A 24,177-nucleotide genomic window follows, 5' to 3' on the forward strand; every position below is an offset into this window, starting at 1 on the left:
CAGAGGGAGCCTGTGGCCCTTTGAAGGGCCCAAACTGCTCCCTCACCCTGCACAGTGTCCAGGGGTGATGATCACTGTCCCTGCCCGAGATCCCCTGAGAGCTGTCTCACCTAACACCCCTGGGAACGGCCCTGCTTTTTTTGCCAGCTATCTTAGATGAGTGACAAGGGGTGTTGAATGGGAGGTGTGACACCCATGGGGACCCTTGCGATATGTCACATGCTTTCATCTGCTCTGAACTGGCACCGAGTGTGCCACATCACCTCTGCTTCTTTGCCTAAGTAATCATGCAAGAAATCTGCAATCTATTTTTATAAAAGGGCTGAGTACTCTTAAAGATGAGGACTGGGGCAAGGAATATAACTAAAACAATAAGATGGGAAAGAAAGCACACACGTGTTCCCAGGTCTTCCAGTAACAAGCTCCAGAAAGGTTATGTAAGGTGCTGTTCACATCCACTTTCTGCTGCTGTTTGGAGCTAATGCACAGTCCTGGAGACAAGAAGCTTTCAGCCCTGGAATACGTGCCCTCAGCATCCCTGGGCAGTGTCCTCCTGTTCTGCCTGGGGGAGAGGCAACTAGCAGCAAAAAGAGCATGTAATCAGCTGTAATTGAAACCCACCACCTCCATCCCACCTACCAGCAAAGGCTAGGGCTTCATACAAAATGTCCCTGACTCCCACAGAGAGGTGTCTGTCCTCATCTCTGTCCTGGGAGAGAGCAAGAGCCCTTTTCTTACAGGAAGGAAAACTGAGGAGTGTGTGTGCTAACCATGGATTGCCAAGCCATTGTATGGCTGGGCACAGGTCCGTGCAATGTCCTGCTTGTAATGCCAGAATTCCTTCATGTGTACAACAGGTCTTGAGTGGGGTAGTGGCTTCTGTGTTGTAACTGATAAGGGGAACGAAAATCTCTACAGCATAGGACTGCGTGGCTGCTGGCTACCACAGGAAGCAAATCAAACCCAATGACCTCTCTGAGCAAGGTTTCTTTGCCATGTTGTCCAATGTTCATCCAATAAAACAAACTTTTATTTTCAGCCTGTCGCAGCATAGCACTGAAATGCAGATGTGGTAAACTTTCTCAGGCATTAAAGTGCTAAAATGAAACAGTCATTGCAGCAAATTTTGTCCTTCAAGTTCTTAAGCAGGACACAGACCATCACATCCTGAGTCATCCAGACTCACATCAGCACAAACTTGCTGTCTATACCCAGGACTGCCCTTTTACGGTAAATCCACCTCCCTACCAGCCTGGCACAGCACAAAGCATTTAGCAATGAATAATATTTCTGCACCAGTAGGAACATCCCTGCAGTTTGAGGATGCAAACAGTTTCCTCCTGGCAATCCACAGTGCAGCTGCCAAAGGCTACCAGTCTGAGCTGGAGCCTCAGTGTTATTTTAAGCACTGTTCCCAGCTGCAGCAGCACTGTGTTTGCCAAAACCCTTCCTTCTAGAAAGGAAGAAAACTAGCCAGGCCATATGGTGGCTTTCAGGGAGATCAAGTGTTGATTTTCCCAGCATGTCATGAGGATAAAACTAATCCACACTTTAGCATAGCAGGTGAAGAATCTTGCACACCTTGCATGTTCAAACCCATGTATTTTGTCTGTCCTTTTACCTCTGAATTTATATGTCCCTCAAACTCCAGCTTGATGCCAGGACCTAGATGAATACACCTTGTTTGTGCCTATCACTGAACAAATATATGGAACAGCCACTGAGCTGTATTAAAAGCCAAAGGTAGGGACCCAACTATAAGTGAGGATAAATGAGGTCTTTGAGGGACAGGAGACTGGTGTCAGACTGACACAGAGCAGAATGCCAAGAATTTGTGCACTTCTGACTCACCTCTGGCTAGAGAAGGGTGATTAAGATAAGGGCTCTGCTCCAAACATTTCTGGACAAGTTCTTCTGCTTTTCTGCTCCCCTGCCAGAATTGAAAAGACACATCCACCAGGTACCCGGGTATAAGGGTAGACACAAGTTGTTTCCACAGAACATTCCCAGCTGCCAACAGAGAGGTTTGCCTCCCCATATGCACAGTCATCCCAGGACACAAAACCAAACAGCTTCTGTTTTAACTACCTATCAAGAGACACATTCAACTATCATCTCAGTCAATTTAGCAAATGTTTGCCTTAGATAAAACAAAACTGAAGAAAGGTGAGAGCCTTGTGTAATCTAAATCACATTTACTCCCACACACAGAATAAATAAAAAAATCTTTTCTATTGTGCACTGCAGCCTATGGAGAAGTACGTATTTAATAAACATCCCCATTCTAAAACCAGTTAAAGAAGGGGTGTAATGAGCCATATAGGAAACACATTGGGAAGATGAATCCAAGTGCTCAGTCAGCTCTAAGGTCTCCTAGCTTCAGTCTGGCTTTCCTATGGCAGATCACAGCAGTCAATATCAGCAAAGTGAAGCAGACCCGCTGGCAAAGAAAATGGCTGGCTGAGTTACAGGATTAGGCCCGTGGCACTTAAAGTAAGGGTTGGCATAGTGCTTCAGTCACAAGAGAGAGGCTGATGGCAATACTGCTTAGGGGCAATTCCTCTCAGCTGGTGTTATTTAGATTACGTAGAGGCAACATCCTGATGCACACCAAAACCTTTGGAGAAGCCTAAGTTTACAAAGGGTCTGACACAAGGTTAAGACTGCTTGTCTGAGATGGAGCCCAAGGTCATAAGAGCTGCATCAAAATAAGGCAGTCTGGATGTGCCACACAGCCTGAGCGGAATCTTTTGTGGTATGAGACAAAACAGGAGTTGCACAGAGCTGGTCAGGCCCCCAGATTTCCCTTAGCCACATGGTCCCAAAGCTCTGTTCTTAGCTTGCGTGCAGGCTTGCTAACTGTTAACCACCCACTGCATGGTTTAGATGAGGAAAGGAAAACAGTTTCCAACACTCTTAGCTGTTGCTTATGCAATACTTAACATTATTGTTGCTCAAAGGCTCTCATAGAAGCTCTTGCTTGGCCCTCCCTAGTCCCAAAAGCCCTGTTGTTCCTGAGAGATATTAGGTAGCACTTACATCTTCAAGACTGTGTAGATTCAAGACCAGAAAGGACTTAAGCTTAAGTAGCAGGTTATTACAAAAAATTCCTACACTCCACCAGACATTTTCAGTTATGTGCTGTCCAACAACAATTTTTAAAAAATCTGTTCCATCTTTTAGTTGGATGGGAAAGAATTTGTGATTGAGACTTAGACATCTGTTTTTCTGATAGCTGTGTAAGTTGAGGAACCCTGAAGACTAAATGGCTGTGATACCATTTCAAAATTAAGAACTGAAAATACTGATTGCTCACCCATGTCTTTAGGCAGGGGGACAGTGATAGACATTGCTTGAAATAGTACTGCTGAAAGGTATGTGTATAACTGGTGAGGAAAAAGTGCCCTATCATGCATGTAATTTGTAATAACCAGTGCATGCAAAGGGAAAAATACTTCAGGCTAACCCAGAAAAGATGACATGTGGATGCAAGAAGTGAGGTCCTAATGTCAGAATTGCATGCAGGTGAGAAATCAGTTGGCAAATATGGTTATGACAGATTGCTCCAGAGACAGCTATGTGATTGCAGAAAAGGAGATTGGATGATAAAGACAGAAAACTGTATGGAGGAGGAGAAGGCCAGCAGAGAATCTCAGCTGTTTGTTCCGAAGATACAAAGCACTGAGGCTGCAGGAGCTGCTTCTCTCACCAGACTCAGCAAAAGCTGAGGTTCTGAAACCCCCAGTGGTGATGAAATCTGCTCATTCTCTAACTGCACTGGATTACAATGCTAAACTTCAGAACTAGACTAAGATAATAATGAACTTGAATGGATTTTGCCATTGAATAGGTGTCTGCCCCACTGAGTATCCAACAGCCTCTGTAACAAGAGCCCCTTCCACAGTTTGGCTGCTTGGGCTCAAGGTCAGCTCAGATATAGCTGCTGGCTGTGGTTGGGACAAGAGCTATGAGAAACCTCATCACAGCCTCCTCCCTTCACCAAGTAGCCACATTCTCCTTGCCTCGGCTAAATTATGATTATGCCTACACCTGCCCAGTACCTTGCTCACCCAGGCCCCTTTCTGCCTTCCCAGCTTGACCGTGGACCTGTCTTATCCCTGCAGACTTGCCTGATGATCACTGTGACTGGCCCCGGTTACTGTCACTTGACCTGCTCTGCTTGCCTTGCTCAGGTACCCTGGGACTGTATCCATGAGGCTGCTGCCCTTCTGTCACCCTTTTTCTCCAGTTCATCTTCCCTTACAGAGCAGCTCCAATCACAAATCACTATCAACAAGAAATTCTCCTTTAGAATGCACAAGCTTAGAAGACCATCTTACCTCTAACTAAGGCCTACAAGATCCAGGGGTACCTGTACAAAAGTAAATATAGCCAGATGCAGTTGCAGGAAGATGACCAAAAGCAAAAATGCCTGACTGCTGCAAAAATAGTAAACTCTTTGGACAATGAGCAGTTCTCCAACTACTGCCTCAGGGCCCCATTGGAGAACATGATGGTGTAAGATGTTCACATCCATGAGAGCTGGTTCTTTTAATGCTGGCTGCAATCTGTGACAGGTAACCCCATCTGTGCTTAAAAAAAAAAAAAATTCAAACCTGTAATTTGTTATAAAGTTAAGATACTACAGCATGATTTGGGGAGAAAAGAATAAATTTCAGAGCAAATTTTGCAGGCATGAAGTGTACAGACTTTGGTTATATTTAGTAAAGCAATTATGGTTCTACTTTGTGTTGGAGTGCTATCAGTTGATCCTGCCTCTTTTCATTCCACTCAGATTTGTTCATTGTTAAATTAATGAGGACTTAACGGAAAGTAAATCACATGCCATTTAATAAGATTTCAGATGAAGTAGCAAAGAACCACAAAGCATGTTGAAGTCTACTTGAAAACCCCAGAGCTTTGTTCATCCTTCGTCACAATTATTTCCTTTCCCTGCCAAAGCAAACTGCAGTGTCCATTGTGCCCAAGCATGAAGACAAAGCTTGTTAATCCTTGTTAAGATACTCTGACGTTTGTTATTGTCATGTTCACTCCAGATTTTTTTCTAAAGCTTAGTGTCCTTGAGCCTGATAGCAATATGCCTACAAACTTTTCATGTTACATTTAAATAAGGTCTTGTTAAGCCTAGCTTTAGTAGGACATCTTCTCCCTTTCCTTCCATGTCAGAAGGACCAAAAATATAAAAATTTCACTAGAAACAGCAGATTAATTAATCAAATAATATGGCCTGCATGATATAGAAAAGCCTCCCTTCTTTTCCCTTAATCTGCACAGCCTTGGAAGGCTACTAGAAGTTTTATCAAGGTGTACTATGAACTTTCAGAGCACCACTTGCATTTACTATTTCAGCATGTGCCATCTGAGGAACATAATGTAATAAATGGTGGTTTCCTCACCTGAGCACATTCATAGCTAAAAGCCACATACAATTTGCACTGTAGAACTTGTACACCCAACCCTTGCCTACACATCAACCAATGAAAAACTAAAGTTGCTCAGCCTAAAGCATCTCGTGGTGTGTTTGTTCTGCATCCATGCTGACCCTGCCAGCTTTCATTTAAGATGCTCCTTCTCTTCTAGAAGTGGTTAGATTCCCCTGCTTAGAAGACTGCTATTTTATTTTTCTGTTCTGCCCCAGTGCTTTGTGCTCCTGCCATGTTCTGCAGAGGCTGCAGTTGCTGGCAGAAATGGAAGTGCCATGATGCATGTAGACTTCTGTTGCTGATGAGGCCAGCTTGAACATTAGGGTAACCTTGTCATTGTGACAGGTGAGTAAATTCACCTAGAAAATCTGATTCTTTTAGGACATAATGCTACTTTGCAGAACATTACAGGAGGTAGAAATATTTGTTTTAATTTTAGACAGTCTGGATCTGGGGAGGAGTGGAAAAGTAGTTTGGAAGACAAAACACTGTAAGACACCTTTTGTTAAAACAAGTGAAAAAGCAATTCATTTTGCATGCTATTATTTCCAACAAACTTAACTGACGGTCTGTTCACTCTCCTCCCAGTTTATCACAAAACACAGCACTACAGCACTTTGAATGGAATATATGACTAAAGGTAGCCTACCTATGCATTGTTTAGTCTCCGTATCTGTTGGAATGGTGAAGGATTTCCTGCATGCACCTGCATTAGAAAAAATTTTTTTCAAAGGAAATTATGAAATATAAGTTCCTGTAGTGCATAGTCTTTCATCAATACAGCTACATTTCTTAAAGCAGAAAAATGTGAAATGATGGATTTGTGGCAGAGAAGAGCAAAAGTATAACCTAGGATTCAAAAACATGACCTAGGAATCAAAACCATGTTGTTCTGGCTTTCACACTGACAGCAGACAAAAACAGCTTGGAAAGATCCTTGTTCATGTAACTGTGTCTCATGGAATGATGTGGCAGGGACAAAGGCACAGCATCACAAGTGAATCTAAACCATCTGTTAAATGTCATCATGCACAAAACATGTTACTTCATAAGCTCCAGATCCAGGCATTTAGATTCATATTCTAGCTGGCATATCAAATAAAGAGTAGAAAAACCTCAAGCTAACAGAACAGAAATATTAGCCTTAATAAAAATGGTATGCAATTAATTCCTTGGTTCAGAGAAAAGCCAGAAGGGGCTTAGCAGACAGACACTGTGTGCCAAGACCTGTACTAAACTGTCTGATGTTTTGCAAAAGCATTTCAAAAGCCCTGTGGAGGACCCAGAGCTGGAATAGCTGATCACAACTGAGAGACCTAGTAAAGAAAAATAAACTTCTTGTTGCACTGGGAAAAATTCTGAAATCCTCAGAGCAAGGTGATGCCACTGTTATTCTAAATATCTGCTTAAAATTATTTGGAGCACAAACCCAAGAACTCAAGGCCTAAAGACAATCTACTTTTTATAACAGTTTTATTCAAGTCTGTGTGCTCTAGTGTTGAGACAAGGCCTAGATCAGCATTACACTGTAATACAATAATTTTAGCCATTGAACCAAGCCTGCTTGGCATCCTTGGTTTACAATTTACAGTACATCCAAAAAAAGAGCAAAGAGAAAAGAAATCCCAAAACGTCAACAACTTTCATTAGCTCTTTGCTTCACTTAAATATTGTTCTAGAACATAAAATAATTTAATACAAAAAGAACTGTAATCCAAATACACATAATACATTGACACAGAACAGAGGAAAGATACAGTAGATTATGCACAAGAGTATTCAGTTGATGTGTTACCTACAGTGAAACAAACTGGACATTAATATAATTTAACTATTTAAGCCCAAGAGGGTCAGAGGCAACTAGTCCAGGTCACAAATAAAGCTTTTCAAAAAATAATGCAATCTTCTTTTCCTCTAAGCTTACTGCTGTACAGAAGTTAAAGGAAGGCTCCAATGAATCACTTTATTTGACAACATTTCATCACACAAACAAGAAAAACTTGGTGGCCTCTGTTATTTTACTCAATTCTGGGGTACAGTGCCATTTGGTAATGTAACTGCTTCATTGCAGGTTCTTCAGGCAAAACATACCTTCAGGCGCTACCTTCCATAGCAACGGACTTCTGAACACCATGAACGGAAGAGAAGACATACAGAGGTCTCCAAAACCAGACTGAAATACTTGAGCTGTAAGATGAATCCCAGTCCTACAGAGTTTGGAGTTCCTAATGAAGTACCCAATACCCTCCACACAGTGATTTCAACATAAGCAGGAACCATCCCATATCTCAAAGGATCAGACATGGGGGCATGATCTTACACTAGAGAAATCTACTCACCTGGTTATTCAGATTTACAACATTGTACCTAGGAAAGTCAGGTCACCGATTTTTGCATCTGGCTTGAAATAGAAGCAGGAGCAGATCCACAATTAATAAGGCAAAAGAAAGAAGTAGCTTATAAAAAGAGGGAGGAAATACATTCTCTGGCTAAGAAATTCTTGGACTTTCAAAGCCACAGAAGAGACATTGTTAAAAGCACAGGTATTTTCCCTGATTTTTCCACCACTGTTGCCTGCCCATTCCATATAAGCATCTCAAACCAGGCAAAATATCTCAGGTATTTCCAGCTTGTCCTGAATTTATGACAATGAAATCATAATATAGCAGCACAAAGTGCTGTGCTGACAGCTGACAGGCAAGAATCCTAGAACTCTAGTCAAAGTGGCGGATGTTGATCACTGCTGAACTTGTCAGGTCTATCCACCAGCCTGGAGGAATGCATTTGTAAAATAAGAAACACCTGAGAACAGGCCTCAGGTTAAACTGCCATTTGCACACACACAGCCTCCAGTCACCACTTACTGCCTCTTTACAGCTAGCAATCTGCTAATGCAGTTGTTGCTCTTTCACCCCAGGTCAGAAAACATTCTCAAAGCTTACCCTGCTTATGGTTAGAAGTAGCAGTCAAATAGGCATGGCATGTGCAGTCATGGAAAGGCCACAAGAGTCAGCAATCAAACCAAAGCATTTACCCAGCGGCTTGTTGAGGAACTTTCTCCTCAGGTTAATTGACTCTTTCCTCTGACAATCAAAGTAAAGAGCCTGGTCCTTCACAATCAGTCTCTGCATGACAATCCCCCAATTCAGATTAAAAGAGCTTTGCTCAATTGGGGTCTTGTGCATTTTGACCCACAAATACATTCCACTGACTTCAGTGATGTTTAAGTATGTGATGAAGAGCTTTCTGAATTGAGGCCTCTTCCCTTTTAACTTGAAAGTTAATTACCCTAAATACAAACTTTTATTACCAGATGTTCTTGGGTTTATGTGGTATTTATAACTGCCAAGCATGAAGGGCACCAGTGCCTTTAGGTGGATCTAGGTAAATTCTGCAGTACCAACCCAGCCATCCTCCTAAGATATCTATGCTACAAAAAAATGGATCCTACTCTCTGCCAAGAGCACTGGCCAAATTCAACCAGTTCAACTGGCAAACACTCCTAAGTACGTTTTTTTACTTACTTTTTTTTCCTGTGGCTATATTCTTTACAGTCTAGGGTATCTGGATGTTATAGTTGTCAAGACAACCTTTAAATTAGAGCAAAAGAAGAACTGATGGAGCAACAACTGCTCGAGATGCAGTGTGAAAAGTCAGCTCAGAGATACTAGCTGCTCTGTTCAGATACAAATGCTAACCCTGTTGACACTGTAAGAGCTGCTCAATAAAGCATGCAAGACACAAGAACAAGCCTACTATGAATATGTGGGCAATCAGTGGAGGGTGACAACTGATTTTGTGACATTGACTGGGCCTGGGAGAAAACAAATTACCCAAGTTGAGAAGTGGCCACATTCCCAAATTCCAGCAGAACTCAAGGAAGCAGCTCTGTTCACCTCCAGATATAGTTAAGACTCAAGAAGCTCAGTGTTCAACTGAGGTATGCCAAACAGTAACCAGAGGCCAGGTTTGTTCTGAAACTTAATTGCTGTTAGCAGCATTCTTGAAAAACACCAGCACGTCTTCCTGCGCCATTATAACCTCTACAGCTAAGACCACAAAATACAGAAGATCAGGACATGGCTAGAGCAATGTTTCTTCTCTCTCAGACCCATATGCCTCTCCAAGACAAGGAGGCCAGCTTTATCCAACCTCAACATCTGTTCTTGAGAAAATGCTCAATCAAAACGATCAAGGTAGAATGGGAGACAGTGTTAATCAGTCAGAAATAGCATATATAAAATGCATTATTCTGGTCTTAATGTTGGGCTTTCAGTCACACTGTACACAATGTAGATTCTCACTAGCTATCCCGGCAACTAAAATTTGAACATGGACAAGATCCTAGAGATGTACTTCTGAGTAATGAAGGGCCTTCCCCCTACCTCCCTCCATGATTGTTTTTCAAATTGCTTATTTTAAGCAAATACAACTTTGGCATTGCTCCTGCAGATTAGTTCTAAGCCCCCTTTTTCTAGCTGTGCGTCCATCTGACCCATCAGCTACAGACCTAACAGTAGCCCACTTCAAGCTGGGTTAATAAATCCACTACACTGCACACTAAAAATGTGTCATAGTTCCTTAATGTTAGCTCTATTGGGCTGCCTGCACATTATTAGCATTCAGATACAGGAAGGACTGTATTAGGAGCTGATACACTAGGAAAATAATACTGCAAATGCAGGAAAACAATCAGGATTGTGTATAGCTCCACTTTAAGAGCACATGAGAATATTATTTAAAAAAAAAAAAAATCTGTTTTGAAAAAAGAGACTATCACTTTTAAAAGCAGTAGTGACCAATATGAAATCATCACCTTTTTGTCTATGGACAATCAACTCTTCCACAGGTTGGAAACCATCAAGAAAAATGCCCCGCTTTGTCCTTTATTGTTTATTTTGGAGACAAATATCCAAAGCAAGTATAATCTTCACTTAATAAGCTGGTTTTACTTTTCCATCAGGAATTTGCATGTGAAAAGCCAAATACAAGTTTGCCTCTGCCTTCCCATCTCATTCCAAGCTTAAATGCTTACTTAGAGCAATTCTTACCAAAACTTAGACTTTCTTTCCATTCTATCTCAACAAATGAGGTAGTTCAGGGTAAAACAAACCAAACCAATCAGAAACTGGGTAAGTTGGATGGGGCTTTGAGTAACCTGATCTACTGGAAGGTGTCCCTGCCCATAGCAGGGGAACTGGAACTAGATGACCTTTAAGGTCCCTTCCAACCCAAACCATTCTATCAAACTAAGTAAATGTACATTCCTCAGATTCTTCATTAGGACCCAGCTTACCGATGATGCCAACAGTTTACCAAGTAGCTAGTATTCCTCTGTCCTCTGACTTACATTAAGAAGGATAATTTCACTCTGTTATTTCCTGCCAACCCCCGCTTCCACTTCACCCACTTGTATCTTATGCTTTTAGCTTAGAAATCTTTTAGGCCAAAGGATGCCTGAAACGTGTATGGTTTTCTGCCTTACACTTGTTACTATGGCAACAAGAATAAATAACCAACAAAGATGGGATGGGGCCAAAACCCTAATGGAGAGATAGGGAGGGGCAGTGATAGTGCAGGGTTCAACACAGGGGTGTAAATGGGAGGACACGAAATGTTTCCTGTGATGGTATTTGGCCTGATCTGCGGAGAACACAGTACTGAAAGCTACAGCTAGGAGGTCCCTCCAAAAAACCAACCTCAGGCCCCAGCAAGGAGACGTGCTGAGATGGAAGGCACCTCAGAATACAGGATGCACCTAACACATACATATATATATTTGAGAGGCCTAAAAACCAAACCAAAAATAAACAATATCCCCAAAGAAACAGAAAACCAACAAACAAAACCACAGAGTTCAAGAAGCCATTCTCAGTAGGAAAATGTTCCTGATCAGGAAAAGGAAGATTTTTCCCTTGTGTACAAAAGGAGATAAAATGTATTTCTTGTATACAAGCACTGATGAAGTGCTGAAGATTTTCCAGTTGCAAAAAACGGGAGATCCTTGTTAGAAATGAACAATAATAATTCCAGTAGCTACATCAGACCCACTACCCAGTCACCAATGGGAAGTTACTTGTTCATCAAGCACACACCTCTTAGCCTGGGAGTGACTACTTTCAACATACAAAAATAAAGCTGATGTAGGTATTTCAGAAGTTGTGTTCATCTTGGACCAGGGGCAAAACTGTTTAAAAAAGAGCACGGGAAAAAACAAAAGCAAATGCACATTTTAACTGCAGCATGACTTTCTACTAATGCATTCAATAGAGGGAGCACCAGAATAAGCCATAGATTCATTTCCATAATGCCTCATGAAACTGTGAAAGTAAGGTTAATGAGTTCTTGAGACTGTATTGTTTGTTAAACACCATTAAAAAAAAAGAGAAAAAATTTAACCCAAAAACTGGATTGAAAATAGAGGGGAAAAAAAGCAAATTTGGTTGAAGATCCTTTCTGTCCAGCTAGCTACCATGTTACTGGCTGTGCAAACCGCCGTATTCTAACATTAAAACAGTAAACTTAATAAAAACTGTAATAAGGCATTCTTTCCTATAGATACCTTAATTATATCATCAATCAAAGGTTTACAAAGTCTGAAAGTTATGCTCTAGGACAGAGAGCCATTTTGGTTCTTGTATTTGCTGTATTTATTGCTTGCTTGCAAATATGTTTTAACATGTGTCTATCCCCTCACCTTTAATATCCAGTTTTACCCAAGTTAGTCTTAAATGAGTTCAAAACATTGAAGCTAAGAAACTGTTCTGCAGTGACAGGATACGGATCAGAAATCTTTCCAAATGTAAATGCCCTTGATTCATACAAAAAAAACCCCAAAGCCAAAAGGACTTAAATCACTCTGCAAGATCTAACCCTTCTTATTCACCACAGAGTTGGTAAGAGTTCTTAAGAGTATCTCCAAAATGCATGGAAAAGGTTAGAGAGCAATAAGCATGTTTTCCAAGAAGAAAGATTTCAAAAAACCAGAAAGAAACAAACCTATTAACATTAGCTTAAAATTACTTGCAAAAATAACAGGCTATCATTGAATTTTGGGGCACAGGAACAGGTTCGGTTCCATACATCTAATGAGACTGCAGCTCCCATATTCATCCCACAGAGATGAATAGGTTTCAAACAAAAATTAATCTCAAGATAGAAAGGTGACTCAAGGTGGGAGGTTTCCTGTCATGTTTTATTTAACAAAGCACTCCAGAGGCAGACTTTTCTTTACTTGACCATTACTGCCTCACCTTCAACCCAATGAGAGGTATCCAGTTTCGTGACATTTCAAAGTAACATCTCTACACAGTATTGTCCACAATGTCTTAAGATAACAGCATGCTAAGAAGAGGAAGGCAACTACTTCCATTCCTAGAGGTACAGACAAACACTTCATCATAAAACCATGCCAAACCAGAACAGGTCTTTTCACATCAATAACAGAAAATTCACTTTAAAAATACTCATTTTGTTAGAAAACTATTACAAAAAGAGTATTTTCACTGAGGTTCCCTGCCCCATAGTGAGTATCAACCCATTGTAATAATAATCTGGAGGGAAAATATGTATAAAAAGTTACATTTGCACCTCTGAAAATGATTGAAAGGAGATTAAGACCTACTTGCTGGTAAAACAGAGCACTGTGCAGTGCGTAAGAAGCATCAGTATTAGAAAAGAATCCATAAATATTTAATCATCTTAGTTTTCACACAAAAGCTTTCTTCTCTCTACTTGTCCCACACTCAATTTCTATGAAACCAGTAAAAACGTATCCAAAAATCTGTCATTTTTTGCACTGGTTGCTCTGTCTGTGCCTTCCCCCCAATATTACAAGAACACTAAACAGGCTACAAGGATAGCAGATTTTGAAGGGCTAACAAGCTTCTTTCTATTTCCTAAATCAGCACATCAATTACATAAATTAGTTATATACTTTGCCAGCTGACTAAACAAAAATACAAATATATTTCTAAACCACAAACATTTCTCTCAGCTACAATCTCATTATTACTATCAGTTAAAAAACTGCCACTTCCTCTTTGTAAGGCCTGTAATCGAACACATTTTTCTCCATTCTTTTGTCATTGTTTTAATCTGCTCGGTGACTTCCATGTTATCTTTTTCTCATTTTCTCAGCCAAGAAAATGTGCAACTTATTCAGACATTTAGGAAACAATACATTTATTAGAATTTTTTTAAAGTAAGATTTTCACCATCTTCCTCAATAATACTACTAGAAAGGTAGGTCAGTGACCAATATTCTGACATTTTTGTTTCCCTGAAAAATGGGAATACTAGCAACCAGTAGGAAAAAAAGACTTCTTGAGCTGACGGGCTCGTACCTTCTCACTATCTAGTGGACTATAGTCGATCACTCCTTTGGAGATTTGGAGCACCTCTGCTCCCACAATTGCAAAGGAAAAACCCCAAGAGATTAAGAAAGTAGAGAATTCAAGCCAGGATGGGACAGATGGATTTGAGAGAGGTTTTGACCTAGCTTAAACATGCACACAGACTCTGGGCCTTAGAGCACTGGCTGCAACAGCTTTTGGAGTGCATAAGGTAAAATACCTTGACAACTCTTTGTCTTGAGAGCCCTCACTCTGCCTGCCAGAGAATACCCCACCACCTACTGAAGTCAGGAGCCTTGTTTCCACAACTGACTCCTCTTGCCTGATACCTCAGGTTGGCTACTGGAAGACAGTTATGGGTGGATGCTCGAAGACTACCTCAGGTTAATTCACATGCTAGATTCAATGAAGATAACTGCACTGAAGAAGCATTAAAAAAAACCCAACCAAACAAGAACCACAAAAAAACCACACACCAACCAATATGCTTCTAACTAGTCTTTCTGGCAGCTTTGTAATAACAGTATCTAGTTTGCTAACCCTGACCTGGATCCTTGACTCTTGTCACCTGTCCTACCAAGTTATTTGATGTAGCAATGTCCACTTGGTATTAGAGAAGATGCTCTTTGGAGCAAAGTACTTCTCAAAGTTCAACTGCATACCACTTTCACCAACTGATTATATAGAAGGGGGCGAGAGGCAAGGGGGAGTTTAATACCTCATCCTCAACTTTCTTAAGCAAAAGAGGTGACAGAACAACTTGCCTTTACAGTTGTCTTTCCTGGGAACTTGACAGAAACCTTAAAAGTTCACCTGGTGATATCAACTGGCCAGCTATTAGAAAGTTCAGCAGGCTGAGTTATATCAGTATGACCTAGAAAGGTGACCTCCCACTTCATGCACGTAAATGGATTTTAAAGATTTCTATTCAAACTGAGCTATTCCAGGTGATGCCTTTGCAGAGCAGATGATACCCCCTATGATATTTATAATTATACCTTTTGGATAGAAAACATTACATTTCAGAACAGCTAATCTAGTTTTGTTCCAGACTTTTTAAAATGGTAAGGAAGACTATTAAAAATAGATTATTTTAATGTTCTTCTTTTAAGTCCCTCTGACACAGCCTCTTACTGAGATTACGCTAAGGTTGATTTATAGCACAATCAAAATTAGCAATCTGTTGGATGAGTTTTATCTTTTTGCTGGTGTCTGGGTCACAAACGGAGTTTTCAGAAATGGAAAGCAAAAGGATGCTTAAGAAATCAATAATGCTAAAGGTCTAAATTTAACAAAAGAGTCAGAAATGTAAGTTTTCTTTAAGTACCTGAATCCCACATCATAATACCTTGTCTACAGTCAGCAGTCTCTCCAGCTTCAACATCTAGTGTAGCACCATTAAGGCTAGCTCTAGAGCATTCAATGGGGAGGGCAGCAGAAAGTAATTCTGCCATTATGCATTTTCCATGGAATGTGACAAACAAGTAATATGTGACAAAACAAAACATACTGTAATTGCTTGAATAAAAAGGTGCACTTGACTAATGGGAACATGCTGGTTTCAGTCCTCACACAGAACTAAAAAGCCTTACGTACAGTTCTTCCCCACACATGCTGGTTTTTAAAATCAGGTTACAAACATCTAAACACGCAGCTTCTCTCTGCTGACAGCTGCAGGAAGTATTCGGCTCCACTGCCTTCACAACAGGACTGGACTGCCCCAACAGGCCAAGCACTGCATTGGCAGCACCGTCAAATGAATTATTTGCAACCAAGTATCAGCAGCTTAGCAAAACGATCGCAGATCTGTACAAAAACAATGAACAGACATGCTGTACCCTGCAATAAAGCAGACTACTCTATTACACTCAAATAAAGGCCACATCCCTTATATATAATGCCAAATTTGGGGAAGACTGAAGCTCTCTTTACAGCCAGTAAGACATAACTGCAGTGGCACAGACACACTTTAAGTCTTTGTACAGAAAACTCTGAGCCACAGGCACACACTATTTGTGTGACTTCCTCCTTTCAGACAGGGGTCTCTTCTTGCTCCAGATCTAGGAGTGTTTTACATATTTGAACAAGAATAAAGTTTTACATGTCTATAGTGCCTTTCACTCAAAGATCTCAAAGGACTTTATACCTATTACATACGTCCCAAGCCCTCCCCTTGTGAGGTAGGTATTATTCCTATTATTTACAGATGGGGAAATTCAGGCACAGAGGTTACATTATTTGCCCAGGGTAACACAGTGAGTCAGTGACAAAATAAAACAGAATCCAGATGTTCTGATTCCTGTTTGCACAATCCAACTACTAGCAAGCCTCATTTTCAAAACAGCCTTAAACAAGTACCAGTGTGCATAAGAACAGTCTTGGGTTTCATGGGTCACTCCTAAAAGGCGTAACAAAGGAGAAAAAAGATAGAAAGAAAAAAATATGGAAACACGTAACTTCTGCAAGCCAACACATCTTTAAAGAAAGTTTCTGCTAACTCCCCTCTCAAAGCTGAGGCAACTTGACTATGAGCCTGAGAAACAGGGTGGGGAAAAAAAGAGACTGATGGAACAAAAGTCTGAAACAAGAACAAGCTCAACAGCCATACCATAAGCTTTCATCTTGAAAGCCCAGGGTCATAAAAAAAATAGGGCTGACAGGGACCTCAAGAGACCACTGAAGTTCATCCAACCTACCTTGAAGTCAGGATCAACTACATCTACTTGTTTCCAACGGTGTGGTTCACCTGCTCTCAAAGACCTCCACCAGCGGAGATGCCATGCCCTTCCCCTGCCATCTGTTCCACCTTACGCTACCACATGAGCAAAAGAGAATGAAGAAGTCTTAAGATAGCTACTTCTGCTCTTTCAGTGGGGGTATGATGATTCCCAGGCCTGTCTAATGATCTGAATGTATTTCAGAGAAGGTAGTCTCCAGATATTTATTTGTTTCTGTTCTGGATTCCTTGGGAAAACATCAAACACTGATGTCTGCTGTAGTGTAATATTTGAGTTTTGAAAATACTGATTAATACCATGATAGAGACCAATATACTTACTGCAAGTGCCAAATTCTACAAGGTCATTAACAAAAGGCTTTGATATGATAATTTTAGCTCATTGCAGATTCAAACTGCAGTAACAGGGCAGGGAAGACTACAGAAAAACCCCACAGCAAAAGTCAGCAGCTCAGAGTTGCCAAGTTTCACCCAAATGCAGACAAAAATCAGGCAGCTGACAACACATCTTCAGCAGAGACAGCACCATATGATCTCTGTAGCATCCCTCCATCTCATCTGTCTTCAAAGTGCATTCTCAGTGCAAAAAGTAGGATTGAATTTAGAGGGGCTCACTGTCCCCAGTGGTTTCATATTAAGACCAGAATTCTTGCTTGAGCTCATATGCTGCAGCTTTGTGTGTGTTAAGTTCACTTCTGCATAGCGGAATGGTGCTGTCCTGGCTCTGCCCCTCAGCATCTATGTCCAACAGTGTCCGCTCCTCTACAGGAGGACCCACCTGGAAAGGAAGCAGTGCAGGCAGTCCAGGTCTCTCTTCTACAGTGCTGCTGCTACTAGCAAAACAAGAGTCCAGATTGCTTGGAGTATCAGTACTTGAACTGTTAGCAGAAGATTCACCCTTGGCATTGCTGGGTGACACAAACCACCAGGGATCAAGCCGCTGCCGACTGGCTGCAGGACGTGGCCGGGGCAGGAACTCCAATGTCTTGGGTCTTTCCAGCGTGGGATCCTGCTGTGCATTCCATCGTCTCGGGGTTGGAGGAAAAACAAGGTTGGGGTCTGGCAGGCGAGGGACCTCACTTGGATCTTTGCTTGGACTAGGTGTTTTTAATACACCTATCCAAAACAGACAACGTAAGAGAAGAGGGAAACACGTTAGATGGCAATGCTAAGTGGTTCCTACAGATCTTAGTTCACTTTATGTACAGTGCATTTTCAAAGCAGAAAGCCTCCATTCAGAATCTACAAACTCCGTATCTTCAAGATTATGGCAATCTGAAGTGACTGGCTTCTTTACCCCTACCCTGTTCTTAACACATTTCAAGACACCTGTTTCACTGACCTGGAACAAGCATCAGGTTTTGATCATTCTCTCATGTGTTTTCTTCAATTTTCAGACTGGAGAGCATGGATTTGACCTCCTAACAGAGGAGTGGACTCTCCAAGTCCTTTGGAGGGCACACTACCCACTAACAGCTTGAATGGATCAGGGAGACACTTGCACAGCAAGATACATGACACCTGTTTGCCATGAGCAGGACCAACTTCCTGGAAGAGTCACTTAACCCTGCTTACTGCAGATGCTTCCTGGTTTCTTTTCATTTAGGGGTGGGCGTGGTATTTGGTTTTTTTTTTTTTACAAACACAACGTAACTTGTACATGTTCATGAATACCATTTTAATGAATACTTTTCATCGGAATTAACCCACATTTTACTGCAGACTTCCATTCAAAAGACAACTTCATATTTTGTTTTACTTTTGGGAAAATGCTAATTAAATCAGATTTTAATTTATGATTCTAGTCCTTCCTTTTTTTGGTGACTTACTAGGGCAAGAACACAGTAAAACATCTTTTAAATTATGAAGTCACAGCCACTCAAAGGCTGCAACAGTGAGCACACCTACCCAGAAAGATCCCTCGTTTGCAAAGGAATTGGAGCAACAGTAGCACAGCCTCAAACTGTTTTATGGATCCCATTTTCACCTTAGAGATCAGAATTTACTCTGAAGTACAAATAAGTGTATAAAGGCAATGGAGATGAAATCCTGAGAAGAATGTGCAATATTTGTAAATTGGTACCATTTTTGTCTAAGAAACAATATTATGCTCTGCCTCACAGCATGGGGGGGGCAGAGAGAGTTCTTTAGTGTAGACATGCTGGAACTGAAACCATTACTGCATTATTCTGTTAGCTATTTGTGTAAAGATGGCCTCCACAAGCAATTCTTGTGGGCTGGTCATCTCAACGAATGTATAAGCAACAAGTAATTATACTGCTTCTGTCTTTATTCTGAAGAGGAAAAGGAAGATGGCTGAAAACCTACCTGCTCCCAGTGCTCCAGTTAAACAGCTACCAGAAGGGCATCCACTGGTTGGGCACCCATTGACAACCAGTCCACCCCCTTTGATGGCCCCATCAGAAGGTGTGCGCCTGTGTCCACCTTGCTGGGTGTGGGAAGAGACCGTCACGTGTGTGGGAGTCAAGGACTGGTTGGGGTCCTGTTTGAACCTCTCGATCTGGACATTGACCAGTGGGTTTGTAATGGCTGGCAAGGGAGCCCTGACTGTCACTGGGCTGACAGGCATCTCATAAACCACAATCTCATCACTGTCTGAGCGCAGCAGGGACCGGGTGGAATTACATTCGGAAATGGAAGACAGGGAAAGAAGGGTGAGGGATGTGGATGGCTCGCCTAGCAACAACAGGGGATCTTCCTTCTTGAAGATCTTCCGGGAAGGTGGACTAGTGCTCCTGCGTGGGCGTCCAGCTCGCTGAAAAATGCTGTCACGCTTCTTCTTCTCTTCTTTGGGCACCTCTGGCTCTTCCTCAATCAGCAGCTGACACTTCCCTGCTTCTAAGAGATCAAAACCCAGGCCTGCAGCCGCCAGCACTGCTCCACAGCCAAGCAATGCAACCTCACATCGCTTGTGGTGGGAGCCGCTACGTTTGAGGCTGTTGGTGGGTGTCAGCTGTGGGGTACTCGTAGCAGAGTTAACAGGGGTGGACTCCTCATTGGCATCACTAGAAGGGCCATCCCACTCTTCATTCTTCTGAAATGGGATGCAGAGGTATGACTGATTGTGCACAGGTGAAGGGTGCACTTTGCCCTCTCCATTAAAACATTCACTGTCCTCATCATCTGGAAAGCAAATGAAAATAGACTTTGTATCAATGTAACATTTTCACTGGCAAATTTAATTGTCTCACAGATATACTTCAAAATAAGCTTCTCCTCAAAAGATGCAACTGCTCTCATCACAAACATCATTCATCAACTCCCAAATACTCACAGGCTATTGTTTCCAAAGCAGATAGGCTGAGACAAGTAACTGGAAACACTATCAAAGTGAAAGAAATTAGTGAAGCATTCACCCACTCGGGATTAATTGCAGAACAGCATTTCAAAAGCAACCTACACCTCAGTTACTTCTAGAGTAAATTTATGTGTTTGTGAGTCAGGACCAAAAGGTAGGAGAATTTTAAGGATTGCTCCTTGCAAGTGAAGGTGTAAGCATGCTGCACATGTAAATATCATTATACAGGAAATGAGCTGAGAGACAGCATGGAGCTAGGGGAGAATTAAGCTTGTTAGCTTGACAGAGGGAGAAGCACAAGCAGTGAGGTGAACAAGAAGAAAACCCAGAAGGAGAAAGTGGACACTTGACAAAGAATAAAAGAAAACCACATACCAAACAAAATGAAAACATTACTGTAAGGTACCAGGAGAAGGTCAGGAAAGAGGTTCATTCAAATGTGAATGGAAGTGGGGATGAGAGTACCAAGTTCAGGGAATTCCTTTACCCATCTCTGCTAAGCTGGTGAATCCTGGAAAAGCAGGTGCAGTTCTCTGGATCTTCCCAAGATTCGGTGCACTGGATGACCACTGCTTGCATCCTTCTACCAGAGCTTTCAGACTGAAATAGTAGAAGGATATGAGAAAATGTACCATGCTCACAACCAGTTTCCATTTTCCCCTCATATACTCCCTATTGATCTACTTAGGGTATGCATGTATCCATCTCAACTACACAGATCTGAAGTCCTCCCACAGCAAGAAATTTGCTGACATCTTTACAGCACCTTAAAATAGAGAAAAAAAAAAGTCAAAAGGTCCCTCCTTCATTTGTTACACTGTAGCAGTCAAAAGGCCTCTGCTGATAACTAACGAGCTATGAAAGCAGAATAATAGAAGGCTCCACTACAAAAATCAGATGAAACATTTTCTTTTTAAATCAAGGCATCTTGATTTCTTTTGCAATCAATCTTACCATGGCAGGTAAAGAATAAATTGCTCAGCAAGGAGAGGGGAAAATACCTCCAAAAATGTTTCCATGTGAAACACAAATGAACAATGAATTCAAACATCACTCACTAATAAGCTAAAGTCACTGTAACAGCAAAGCTGTGTGTCTATATTATAAACCCCAATATTTTTCCTGTAGAGGAAACACTGTATTGAAGTACAGATAGTTAAAAGCACAAGTTCTAGATTACAGAAAAAAGGCAACTAAACTTATAAATCATGTCATTGTTTCTTTTACTTAAACAAAGCCCAAGAGAAGAACCCAAACCCAAATCCCTAGTTTGACCTGTGTCTGAATATATGTCACCAGGCTCCTGAACTTATTAGTAATCCCTATTCAAAGGTTTTCATTACCATCATCCTGCACTAGTTTCATGACATCAGACATGTATGTCAAGAACTTTGGTTAGCAGCACAACTTCCTGATGTATCAATATTCAAAGTTTTATTATTCATTTATCAACATAGTCCGAACTGGAAAATTTGGTGCCTTTCTCCACAAACATGAAACATTAGAGTGCTGATGAAAAGCCACACACACTTAGGATAGGCAGAAATTACATGGAAGGAATAAAAAGATCTGCAGATTGACTGATCTCAACTGGAAACACAAAAGCATCGACTTGTTACCAAAAGAACAGAAAACTCAGAGATAAGCTCTCTTCCAGCTCCATTACTAGCTTGCATTGTTTTTTGGTAAGACATGTAATTCATTACCATCATTCCCTTAAAGAGAAAGGGAAATACAAGCATATATAAGTTACCTCTCATGATTCTTATTTTCCACCACCATCACTCTGCATTTCTAAGACAGCTTCCATTCCATGATTTAAAAATGTTATTATACTGGGGTATTTTTTTGCCTTGGTATGAGTTTTTCCTCTGCTCTCTACCCAATTGAGATGCTCTACTTGTCACCAAACTATACTGCAGCAATAGCAAGGCCACAGGATCTAAACTTGATTCAGCACATGATCATTTCGTTGATGACTGTGGTACAGACATTACAATAAAAGTATCCTGTGCAGTTCTCAACTGCCCCGAAAGTCCATCCTCATTAACCATTCTGGCACATGCAGTACCCTGCTGTGATCTTGAATCCAGACAACACAGCACTGAACCCTATTTGTCAAGACAAACAACCATAGGGTTTTATAACAGACATGCAAATCAGTGTGTGGGTCTGTTCTGATTTACTCCCTCCACAGCATACTCAGCTGTGTAACACAACACGCCAATAGCATATATTAGATCTAAATAACCCAGGTGTACAACATGCCTACCTAGGATACATACTATAAACAGAGATGCATATTAAGGGAAGCTGGTGAGTGAAGATGAACCACGTTAACAGTGTGAACACCTCCAAAACTGAATCTCAAAGCTCTTACAATATGGGTAGAGAACTACTGAGGAAGGTGAGATTTCCAGAGAGCTGGGAAAACACATACTCAACTTAGTTTGCTTCCTCATGACTTCTCAGGGCAATCTTCCCTTGCAAAGAACAGACTGAAGATTTGCTGTTACTGTCAAAGTGCAGCTCAATCTGAACAGGAAGATAAATAGCTACCAGAATAATTTCAAGGCCTGCTATGTTTGCCTTAAGGTTATAAAATTTTCATCCTTCCCTTTTATTTTTTGCTCCTTCTTTTTTCCCTCAAATTACAAGCAGACCTCAAAGACCTGTCCAGAAGATTCCTGCACATCATCTTAATTAGGCAGTGGCGTGCATTTGAAAACAATTCAAAACATGCTGACTTAAGAGAATGTTCCTACTAGAGTCTGTCAGTGCCCTAAGGAAAGAGGAACTGGAATGATTTGAAAGCACTAGCACTTACACTGTATTTCAATCACCAACATAACAATTCAGGAACCTAAAAACTTCTCGCCTATAATCTATTTAGATTAACTAACCAGAAGGTTGTTACTTACTTTGCTGTATTATGATTGAGTGACTTTTCTGTTGCCTTTTTCTACTAGGAAGTCAAAGGCACCTCTTTGTAGGAATGGTAAGATGACAAGGTTTATTTGCTCAGCAAATTGCAAAAAACTTCCCTACAACTCTAAGACAGCATCTCTAATGTCTTAATAGCGTTCTGTAATACCATGTTAAGGCATTAGTACTGCTGTGAATAAAAAAAGTCTGTTGCCTACTTAGCTTGCAGATTTTAAGAGGTAACTGCTAAAGCATTTTAAGTCACATCCACTGTCACCTTCCGTAAAATTAGTAACCTGTGCAAAAAGCAGGGTGACCATCACCTGTGCCATAGTAAGTCTGTGACTAATCACTGCCAAGTTTAAAGACAATTAAAACTTCACAGTATATCTTTCAGAATATACTGTAAGATCACAAGTGAACTGTCACAGAACTAGTCCAACAAAAAGCTTCATCCAGTCTCTGCAATTCAGCACAACTCCCTTCAGCTGCTGTGCATATTCTTTATGTTCAAAGATAAATGGAGAAGTGTGAATAATCACTGTATCATCTTTTCATGACTGCCTTTACTTGATGTTAATTATAGGCCACTGCAATTTTCACAATGCTATTCTTGCATAAACTTGGAATTATCTCCTGTGAGGAATACATGGAAAGTGATAAAAATTATGAAGATAAAAGTTCCCTGGATCTCAAAGTCCGATAAGCAGCAGTAACAGCAGCACTTCTGCTACCAGAACAGCATTATGGAGAACACTTGAACTGGACCTCGCTATCCTAAGATGAGCTCTTCACTTTACCCCAATTTTCCGAGGGTTCAGTATTTGGGTCAGCCCTGTTTAATATCTTTATCTATGTCCTGGATGAGGGGATCAAGGGCACCCTCAGTTAGTTTGCAGTGACATTAAGTTGGGTGGGAGTGTTGATCTGCTGGAGGGCAGGAAGGCTCTGCAGAGGGATCTGGACAGGCTGCATCAATGATGAATCAAGGCCAACTGTATAAGGTACAATAACATGAAGTGTTGGGTTCTGTTCTGTTGACTTCGGTCACAACAACTCCATGCAATTCTACAGGCTTGAGGATGAATGGCTGGAAAGCTGCTTGGTGGAAAAGGATCTGGGGATGTTCGTCAACAGGCAGTTGAACATGAGCCAGCAGTGAGCCCAGGTAGCCAAGAAAGCCAAAGGCATCCTGGCAAGACTAGGGAAGTGATTGTTCTCCTGTACTCAGTGCTGGTGAGGCCGCACCTCGAATCCTGTGTTCAGTTCTGGGCCCCTCACTACAAGAAAACACTGAAGAGCTGGAGCATGCCCAGAGAAGGGCAGTGGAGCTGCGGAAGTGTCTAGAAAGTCATACAAGGAGCAGCTGAGGGAGCTGGGGTTGTTTAGCCTGCAGAA

At 41.3% G+C, this 24,177-nt stretch overlaps 1 protein-coding gene across 2 annotated transcripts in view; it reads right to left on the minus strand.

Moving 5' to 3' along the window:
• Positions 1 to 6,904: 6,904 nt before the first annotated feature.
• MAP3K9 (mitogen-activated protein kinase kinase kinase 9) overlaps positions 6,905 to 24,177 on the minus strand; it is a 63,079-nt gene continuing 45,806 nt past the window's right edge. For both annotated transcript variants that reach the window (XM_032113066.1, XM_032113065.1), the window contains 3 exons: positions 20,342 to 20,454; positions 18,864 to 19,679; positions 6,905 to 17,651 (listed from right to left, as the gene is read on the minus strand). In XM_032113066.1, the coding sequence (XP_031968957.1) occupies positions 17,170 to 17,651; positions 18,864 to 19,679; positions 20,342 to 20,454 (1,411 nt within the window). In that variant the 3' untranslated portion in view covers positions 6,905 to 17,169. The remainder of the gene's footprint in view (positions 17,652 to 18,863; positions 19,680 to 20,341; positions 20,455 to 24,177) is intronic.

This window comes from Corvus moneduloides, chromosome 6, assembly GCF_009650955.1.
Source record: "Corvus moneduloides isolate bCorMon1 chromosome 6, bCorMon1.pri, whole genome shotgun sequence".
Lineage (NCBI taxonomy): Eukaryota > Metazoa > Chordata > Aves > Passeriformes > Corvidae > Corvus > Corvus moneduloides.